Consider the following 10,728-nt stretch of genomic DNA (forward strand, 5'->3'; position numbering starts at 1 on the left):
GTGTACCTATGCAACAATCTTGCATGTTCTTCACATGTACCCCAAAACCTAAAATGCAATAAAAAAAAAAAGAAGCCAAATACACACACACACAAAAATAAATAAATAAATTAGCTGTCTGACCTTTGGCAAATACTTAACTTTCTGGACTCCATCTAAAAACAAAGAGGAGGCTAGAAGAGATATGACTATAGAGGAACATGGCTTATGGAAATTGTATATTACTGCTCTATAATCCTTAATTTATATATATTAGGACACTGTTTCAAAAATATTACTGAAGCCTTTCACCTCCTGATATGATGCAATAGGATGTTTACAAACTACCACATAAGAAGTATTTTGCCCCCACGTGCAAGCAGTCAAATTTGAACCTAATCAAGCATCTAAATTTTACTATCAGTATATAGAAAATAAACATGATATATATGTGATATAGATGATATATAATGGTATATAATATATTATATATATCACATATATATCATATAACACGTCGATACATTATATGACATATATAATATATATATGATATATATATTACATATCATATATACAGAAAAATATTTCATTTGTGACACAGATGCACCTATTTGCACGGACCTATCTTGTTAATGATCAAAAACTGTGCTTTGTTATAATCTTAAAGAGGACAAAAATATACATATTTAAATCTAATAAAATGCAGGTTTATGTTAAAAATCAATGACGTGCTAACCCAAGGAGTAGCACAGGACTACTATGCTTATTAAATACAAGATGAGTCTCTAAATAAATAAACAGGTGAAATAATATCAAAGTTCGAAACTCTGTATAATTCTTCCACAAAGTCTGTGAAAATCACCTTGGGGTTTCCGAACTCGAGCCCTGGCCCCGCAGGGCCGACGCTGGCGCGGGCGAGGACCGGAAGCGCTTACCCCGCGGCAGGAGCCACCACCAGCAGGTCTCCTTAATCCGCAGCAGTCTCTTTTCGCTCTCATGGCTCTGGGATTCTGTCGAGACGAGCCCTGCCCCCGCTTGGCTACAGCCTGCCAGGGCGCCAGCCCAGACACAGAGCTCTCCGCGGAGTATTCCCCGAGTTTCTAGTCAGGGGGCCTCAGGCGCCTAGCGGGTCGTTACCGCCCTGGCGTTCAAATAACTCCCGCGAGAGGAGGAAATCTCGCGAGACTGCTGGCAGAGAGTAGGGAGGCGGAAAACTGGAACAGGCACCTCCCGACACCGCGCTGGTTTCACGCCTGCGCAGAGGGCCGATCCAGTGTTTTCCGGCCGAACTGTGGAATTTGTGAGGTAGGCCGGAAGTGGTGTTGCGGAGAGAATGAGGGGGGATCGGAGCTGCAGCTTCGCTGGAGAGACCTGAAGCTTGCGGCCTCGGGCTCGGCCGGGTCGCGGCAGCTAGGCTGGAGGTGAGGCGAAAGAAGGGCAACCTTTGGTGGGAGTGGACCGGAGTCCGCCAAAGCGAAGCATTCTAGGGTTCGTTGCAGGGAAATATGGTCTTGGTTTTGCCCCCGGTGTGAATTGAAGGAAGGTGAGAGCGGCAGCCATCCGGGCCTGAAAGGCGGTCATTCTAGGGTCGGCCCAGGGTTCAGGCCGAAGTTTTTTTGAAATTCTAGTTGGCGCCATGGAGGACGGGAGGAAACCGGTCAGAAATCTCATAGGAAGAGGGTCATGTTTTAATCTAGCTAAAGCTGGCACCTGGTAGTTTCCACTCTAGGCCTAGTAACTCGTGTGCGTAATGTCAAAACAGGAAACAAAGGGAAGGAAGTGCAAGAGATGGAAGGTAATTTAAAGTTAGTGGCTGTGTGGCAGATTTACAGTGTATTTTGTTTCTACCATTCGTCTGTCTAAAGGATTAAAAAAAGGTATTACATCCTCTTTTTAATCCTTTAGACAGACGAAAGGTAGAAGCAAAATTATAATACATATGTACTCACCAGTGAATTGGAGAAATAAATGATTATGTAAGTGACTGAAATCGTTCGTCAGCTGTACCCCATCTCATTCTCTTCCCTTTTGCCCAAGGAAACCACTCTCCCTACCATCAAGCAATCAGTAATATGTGTGTGTATATATATATATATATTTTTGCAACTAGCTTGTTTTACTTAATGTTTTTAAGATTTGTCAGTGTTGTGTAACTCCACCTCATTCATCTTAATAGCTGAACGGATATTCTGTGAATTTAATATGTCATTGTCCATTGTTTGGGATCCTCAGTGCCTGACATTCTTTAGGTAGGGTAGGTAGCTAAATGTTAGTTGAATGTATGACTGCTTTAGCATTTGAACTAAGCAAAAAAGAATGAATAGGACTTCATATGACCCAGCAGGAATATTCCAGGCAAAGGGAATACTAGCCAAAAGCAGAGACATGAAAGTGCATGAACTGTTTCAAGAATTTTCATACTTTTCGTACTGAAATGTAGAATGTATGGAGATCATGTGATGAAGGAGAAGCCTGGAAAGATGAAGCTTGAGCTTGAGGTATATTATCCTGAAGAGTTGTTGAGTGCCATTAAATGCTTTTCCAATTATGAGAAACTGATGAGAGTTGTATTTTCAGAAGATGTATTTTCAGAAGATGATACACTAGAGATGTATCTTAGGATATAGAAGATTATTGACAGGGAATTCAAGACTATCAAACATTAAAATAATAACAGTCATTGCATTAAGCACGTAAGACAACCAGCCAGACTAAAAATCCTAAAACATTTTCCTAATCTATATTATCACATTTCTAAACAATTATTAATATTTCATATTTTCTTCTGTCAAACTTGCAACATTTTCTACTTCGGCCTCTCACTTAGCTGATACCTTGCATCCAATTCTGTTAAAAAAGAACGTCCCCATGCTTTCATCATCACATCTACCAGATCTGTTCCCTAATATACTGCCACTGCTATTACTATAGGTGAACTGTCTGATTTAGGAGGGAGAGTAAACCCTTTAAAAAAACCTTTTTAAAACAATAGTGACTGAACTAGTGTTACAAACTTTCAAAGGGGGATTGAAACATGAATAGTAAGAATATGAAAGAACAGAAAGGTTAAAAGACAATTGCTTCTAAGAGAATAATGATCTGTATATAGTAATATAAAAATAGGATACTTTTTTTTAATGTTTTTTGTTTTCAGGTAGATTTAGGTTCCAAGCTTTAAAAGCTAAATCTAAATTTACACGTATGTTTTTATAGGATCATTGTTTCTACTTTTTTTTTTTTTTTTTTTTTTGAGACGGAGTTTCACTCTTGTTACCCAGGCTGGAGTGCAATGGTGCGATCTCGGCTCACCACAACCTCCGCCTCCTGGGTTCAGGCAATTCTCCTGTCTCAGCCTCCTTCTACTATTTCTTAACATGGAAAATAGAATCTTTGATAGTCCTATTTTAAATAATATGTTGTATTAGCCTTTGTCTTATATAATTCCAAATTGTCCAAATATAGTTGGGTAACTTATTTTTTATCCACTGTGATAAAAATAGAATGTGCGTTGTACAGTTTACTACAGGTATCACTAATTTTCTCATTCTTTCAAAGACGTTGAGAAACTACCATACAATAAGCACTATTCTAGGAATAGGTAGGTAAGATTTATTAATGGGAAATCACTAACCTGAAACCAGATCATATGACTGTGTTAATACACCTTGGTGTATAAGAAACTTTCCACTACAAATATTTGGTTACCCTAATTGGAACTCTTCCTTAAGGGAGGCCAAGTAGATGGATATCTGAATAACGAGTGTTATTACTTGGAAATTTGGCCATGTAGCCACAGGAGCCAGTTTCAGTGTACACATTCTTAAGCATCAGTGTATACATTTGTAGGTCTTTGGTGTTTTGGCCAGCAGAACTCATCTGGGTTATGGAATCACACTGGTATACTTCATTGTGTTCAAGTATGAACATGTTCTGATTTACATTGAGTACTAATTGAACATGTCGGTTTACATTAAAGTTTGAGAACTTAACGATTAGGCCAGAACCTCAGGTTTGAACTTCTCCCCAGAGTTCCTCTGGCTTTTCATTAAGGTTGGTTTCAGAGATGTAAGTAAATAAAGTCAAACAAAAGACTTCGTAGCACATTTTGTTTAGTATTGTTTTTCTTGAGCTACATGTGGTAAATATTTAGGGAGAGATAGCAGAAGGACAAAATTGTAGTAGTTTGAGGTTTCTTGGGGGAGAGTTGAAGTATTAAAATATACTAGCATCCTTATATGAACTTTTAACTATGAAAGGAAGTGTTGATATTCTCTTCCAGGCATCTGTTTATCTTGTTTAGATTGTTTCAAGGCTCTGTATATTGCCCTTCAACTTTTCTTATGTATTAAAAAGAGATCTAGATCATTTACCTTCAGCAGTGTAGTTCTGGTCTAATATGTTGTTGACCACTCACTGTACTGGGACTTCCAAGAGGCATTTCCCATAAACCCTTTAGTCCTGCTAATAACCTTGGCATAGGACATAAAACTTCCTAAGAAGAGCTTTGTGTCTTTCCAACCAAGGTTAAGTATTTGTAACACGTCATCTTTCTTTTTGTGGGGGGGGGGGGGGGGGCGGGAGGGCAGAGTCACACTGTGTCACCCAGACTGGAGTGCAGTGGCACGATCCCAGCTCCTGCAACTTCTTTCTCCCTGGTTCAAGTGATTCTCCTGCCTCAGCCTCCTGAGTAGCTGGGACTATAGGTGCATACCACCATACCTGGCTAATTTTTAATTTTTAGTAGAGATGGGGGTTTCGCTATGTTGGCTAGGCTGGTCTCGATCTCCTGACCTCAGGTGATCTGTCCACCTTGGCCCCCCAAAGTCCTGGGATTGCAGGTGTGAGCCACTGTGCCGGGCCAGCATGTCATCTTTCAAGGAAGCATCTAACCAAGATTAAGTCAAAGGCACCTACCAGGTCCTGAATTCTCTCCCAGATGCATACCTTTTAAGGTACAACCAGCTACCATATATAATAAATCTGTAGCTATTTAACCATTGTTAAGGCATTTAAGATTTTGACTTCCTAGAAGAACTCATGGTCTGCATAATAATTGTATTAAAAGGTAAAATACCTGATCAAGAAAAAGAGGTTTAGTGCCAAACTATACAACTTTGTAACTAGAGCAGTACCACAAAATAACAGTGTTTTAAAATGTACTCAGGATTTAATTTACTCAAATATGGTGAAATATGCAGGTGTAAAAATGACTGTCATGAAAGAAGAAATTTTTATACTCATGTATCCTTAGAAACAGGAAGCATAGCACCTTACACCATGCAAGGGTGCCATACCTAGAAGCAACAGGGTCAGTGGGGAGAGGAAGTACAAGGAAACTGCAGGAAAGCCTTTATTTGCTTTTTTAAAGAGGTAATGGGCAAAACTGGATAAGTGGGCTTGAACAGGGTTAAAATTGACTGGTTTAAATAATTTTGGCTGACTTAGGACATAGGGGATATCCCTAGTTGCCTGGTAGCTGGTCCTGGAGTGACAGGGCAATCAATATTGGCCTGGAGTATAAAAACTCAAGATGTCTGTGTTGGGTGTGAGTATAGGTGTGGGGGTTTTGGATTGGTTAGTTTGCATAGGAATTAGCTAACCCTGGTAGAGGTAGTACCTCCCCAGTCATCAAGGACCCACCCAGATAGCAGAGCATTAACTATAGAAAAATAAGAAAATACAGTTAATACAAATAGTCCTAATAAAGATGTAGTATTAACATAGTTAAGACATGTTGAATTTTTAATAAATAAACACTACAGTAAATGTAAGACTGCCCCTCTTCCAAAAAACTCGAGATAATTTGATGGAAAAGGTGGATAAGGAAGGGTTGGAACTACTGTTACGACCGTAAGACTGAAGTACACTATGATCCAAGAAAGCAGTGCAGTAATACCAAGGCAGGCATGACCAAGATAGGTGTGGCCAAGCAAAAAGGAAATATGTATGGTGAATAAGCTATACTCCTTCATGCCTTGCTGTATTCAGTTTTGTTAATATACTTTCCAACTCCTGATGCCAACTTTTGAGTTTTACTGTCACTATTTTTCTGTTTACCAATCTTGACTGAAGTGGTTTGCCTTATGGAAATAGGCCTAAGCCAATATAAGATAATGACAGAGAGAGTTACAGACTTTTTGCCTCACCGTCCATGATCTTAGATATCATAAAGACCCCCATAGCTGGCAATAATATTACTTTGTACTGTGATACTTTCATGTTTTATCTCTCATCTTATTCCCAGGTCAAGAATGCATTCCCAGGAAAGTTCCATAAAAATATATCATCAGCTCCAACCTGTTATTTGACCTAGCCATGGAAAACCTCACTGGCTCCTTACTAGATCAGACCATAAATATGATTAAGGAATGGAAATCTAAGATAAATTTCCACTACTTGAAGATGTTCAGACACAAGTCAACAGTTTAGCGGATCAGCTAGATTCTTTCATCATCAAGCAGACATACTCAAGGTACCAGCACAGCAAAGGGCACAAAATGTCTCTATATCAGTATTTTTCACAATATGTGTGAGACCCATTAGTGAGGCGTGAAAGCAATTCTGTGAGTCATAATGAATATTTAAAAAAAACAAAAACAAAATAAAATGTAAAACATTAAAGTGTTTTGCATGAATCCTTTGCCTGAATTGTGCACACTGCAAGGAATGCTGAGGTCAATTTCAATTTGTGAGAAAGGTATTTGATGGAGGGGATAGGATGGATAGAATGTATATTAGCCAAGAAATGATTTTCGGGCATTTGCTCCTGGGTGTCGTGCTTGATTTTCATAATAGCAAGGTTAATGCATAGTCAAGTTTTATATTATAGTGACTTGCAACTAGTTGTGAAGTCTGAAATACTCAACTGAGATTCAGTTGCAAACTTTGAGTGTAGTTTTGAAAATATGTTATTTAGACTCTATATTTTTTTCTTCTTTTTTGAGTTAGTGCCAATTACAACATTTTAATCAAACTGAAACAAATTGTTATTAGAATGGATCATTTCTTTATTAAAAGAAAGAGGAATAGTGAAGTGAAATATGCAGAAGCATGTTCGAATTCATCTGTTGAATATGGAATTGTGAATAGTGGCAATATTGAGAAAAATACTGATTCTAATCTGCAAATTTCAACTTCATTTGAGCCACATTTCAAAAAGAAAAAAGTAAGTGCGAGACGTTATAATGAAGATTACTTAAAATATGGCTTTATCAGATGTGAAAAACCGTTTGAAACTGACAGACCTCAGTGTGTTATTTGTAATAACATTCTTGCGAATGAAAGCTTAAAACCTTCAAAATTAAAAAGGCACTTAGAAACTCAGCATGCTGAACTTATTGATAAGCCTCTTGAATATTTTCAAAGGAAGAAAAAAGACATAAAATTATCAACACAGTTTCTTAGTTCTACCATTAGTGAGAAAGCCTTATTATCATCATATTTAGTTGCATATCGTGTGGCAAAAGAAGAAATAGCTAACACAGCTGCTGAAAAAATTATTCTTCCAGCATGTTTGGATATGGTACGTACAATATTTGATGATAAATCAGCTGATAAATTAAAAACTATACCTAATGATAACACAATATCGCTTCGAATTTGTACTATTGCAGAACATTTAGAAGCAATGCTTATTACTCGGTTACAGTCTGGTATAGATTTTGCAATCCAGCTTGATGAAAGCACTGATATTGAAAGCTGCACGACACTTTTTGTTTATGTCAGATATGCATGGCAAGATGATTTTATGGAGGATTTTTTGTGTTTTTTAAGTTTAACCTCACACCTAAGTGGATTAGATATTTTTACAGAATTAGAAAGGCGCATAGTTGGCCAATATAAGTTAAACTGGAAAAACTGTAAAGGAATTACAAGTGATGGCACAGCAACCGTAACTGGAAAGCATAGCAGAGTAATTGAAGAATTGCTAGAAGTTACTAATAATGGTACTGTTTGGAATCATTGTTTTATACATCGTGAAGGTTTAGCATCCAGAGAAATTCCACAGAATCTCATGGAAGTATTGAAAAATGCAGTGAAAGTTGTTAATTTTATTAAAGGAAGCTCACTGAATAGCCGGCTTCTTGAAAAATTTTGTTCAGAGATTGGAACTAATCATACCCACTTACTATATCATACCAAAGTTCGTTGGTTGTCTCAAGGGAAAATACTAAGCAGGGTTTATGAGCTCAGGAATGAGATTCACTTCTGTCTCATTGAAAAAAAATCTTATTTGGCAAATATTTTTGAAGATGATATTTGGGTAACAAAATTGGCATATTTAACTGATATTTTTAGCATTCTTAATGAACTGAGTTTAAAACTACAGGGGAAAAACAGTGATGTATTCCAACACGTCGAACATATCCAGGGATTTCGCAAGACATTATTGTTATGGCAAGCAAGACTCAAAAGTAATCGTCCTAGCTACTACATGTTTCCAAGATTTTTGCAACATATCGAAGAGAATATTATTAATGAAAACATTTTGAAAGAAATGAAATTAGAGATATTGTTACATCTCACTTCTCTATCTCAAACTTTTAACCACTTTTTTCCAGAAGAAAAATTTGAAACATTAAGGGAAAACAGCTGGGTAAAAGATCCATTTGCTTTTCGAAGCCCTGAATCAATAATTGAGCTAAACTTGGTGCCTGAAGAAGAGAATGAATTATTACAGCTTAATTCTTCATATACATTGAAGAATGATTATGAGACCTTAAGTTTATCAGCATTTTGGATTAAGGTAAAGGAAGACTTTCCATTGTTAAGTAGAAAGAGTGTCCTGCTATTACTACCATTCACAACTACTAGTTTGTGTGAACTAGGGTTTTCTATCTTCACCCAGTTAAAAACAAAGGAAAGAAATGGGCTGAATGGTACAGCAGCTATGCGTGTAGCATTATCTTCCTGTGTTCCAGACTGGAATGAACTTATGAACAGGCAAGCACAACTATCATAGTAAATAAAGTCTTACCTAGTTTTTGTTTTTGTATTTGTTATTTTGTAGTATTATTCTATATTATATTTAAATGGGACTATAACATTGTATGTGATACTTATGCTTTAATTTTTGTTATATTTAATAAAATTATTTTATGTCACTGAAAAAAAAAAATTAATGAATTTCTGTTAGAGGCCAGGAATTATTCCAGAGACATTTGGGATACAAAAGTGAACAAAACAGATAATTCCCTAGTGGATTTTATATCCCACTAAAGAGAAATTGACAATAAACATAATAAATAAGCTTTATAATATTTAGAAGCTCTTAAGTGCTATGGAAAGAGTAGTAACAAGTACTGGGAAACCAAACCACGAAGGATTCTGTAGACTCTTATTGGGCCTCTGGCTTTTGTCAATGGAATAGAGAACAGTTGAAGTGTTTAAGCAAAGGAGAGAGATGATCTGAGTTAGGTTTTAAAACACACTCCGGTCACTATTTTAAATTCTTAGAATAAGTCTGGATTAAATGTTACTCTCCCCTCACTAGGCATGTGGCTCAGATCTGTAATCCCAGCACTTTGGCAGGCCAGGGCAGAAGGATCACTTGAGCCCAGGAGTTCAAGACCAGCCTGGACAACATAGTGAGACCTTGTTTCTGCTAAAAAATTTTTAAAAATAAGCGTGGTGTGTTGTTGCATACCTGTAGTCCCAGCTACTCGGGAGGGTGAGGCAAGAGGTTGCTCAAGCTCAGGAGTTTGAAGTTGCAGTCATCTGTGATTGTACCACTGCAGTCCAGCCTGAGCAACAGAGAAACCCTGTCTCAAAAAAATTAAATGTCACTTCCCTTGAGAAACTTTCCTAACCACCTTAGGGTAAATCCTCCATTATTCCTTTTATTTCTTTGTTTTTCTTGTAGTACATAATTTGTAATAATTTTTATTACTATCATTCTGCTACCCTGGAATATGTAATTCATAATTATTTGATTACTATCCTTCCATAGTTGGGGAGATGGTGTCCATTTGCATGATACATAGTTCATATTCAATATCCATTTACTAAAAAATAAATGAATCAATAATACCTAACATCTCTAATTTGCAGTTATTTCCAGTAATAATTAATAAATATGTGGCAAGTTTCTTTGCCTTTTTTACTTTTTGAAATTGATTTTGGGGCCGGGGGCAGTGGCTCACGCCTGTAATCCCAGCACTTTGGGAGGCTGAGGCGGGCAGATCACCTGAGGTCAGGAGTTTGAGACCAGCCTGGCCAACCTGGTGAAACCCTGTCTTTACTAAAAATACAGAAATTAGCTGGACGTGGTGATGGGCCCCTGTAATCCCAGCTACCTGGGAGGCTGAGGCAAGAGAATCACTTGAACCCAGGAGGCGGAGTTTGCAGTGAGCCAAGATTGCGCCACTGCACTCAAGCCTGGGTGACAGAGTGAGACTCGATCTCAAAAAAGAAAGAAAAAATTTGATTTTGACATAACTTCTGTAAGCATCCAGAAAGGCATTGATGCTGCTTCTTCACATTGTTGTGGATGCTTAAGCAATGTATATTGTGTAATATATAGTCTTCAAACTAATTTCAACTTCTGCCTCTCTGTGTACTCCTTCCTTTGCTGGATGATACTATTTTGGCATGGTCTTTCTCATTAAAATCTTACAGGGTAGTGGTTCCTTTCCATCTGCTATCATGCCTAGCCTTGTAATATTTGATTTTTCAGATTTCCTATTCTATTGAAGGTAATTGATTGTTTTCTTTTTTTGATGCTTGAAATAAAGTGTTGAAAAATCA

General features: G+C 37.5%; 1 protein-coding gene across 2 annotated transcripts; it reads left to right on the forward strand.

The window, feature by feature from the left end:
• Window positions 1–1,211: 1,211 nt before the first annotated feature.
• Window positions 1,212–10,728, forward strand: FAM200B (family with sequence similarity 200 member B). 2 transcript variants are annotated; one of them, XM_039468090.2, is made up of 2 exons: window positions 1,212–1,287; window positions 6,227–10,728. In XM_039468090.2, exon 2 carries the CDS (start codon window positions 6,977–6,979, stop codon window positions 8,942–8,944), a length of 1,968 nt encoding a protein of 655 aa, XP_039324024.1. In that variant the 5' UTR covers window positions 1,212–1,287; window positions 6,227–6,976; the 3' UTR covers window positions 8,945–10,728. The 2 variants fall into 2 exon arrangements, with proteins under 2 accessions (XP_039324024.1, XP_003927501.1); XM_003927452.4 differs by lacking the exon at window positions 1,212–1,287 and adding an exon at window positions 1,316–1,403.

This window comes from Saimiri boliviensis, chromosome 3 (assembly GCF_048565385.1).
Source record: "Saimiri boliviensis isolate mSaiBol1 chromosome 3, mSaiBol1.pri, whole genome shotgun sequence".
Lineage (NCBI taxonomy): Eukaryota > Metazoa > Chordata > Mammalia > Primates > Cebidae > Saimiri > Saimiri boliviensis.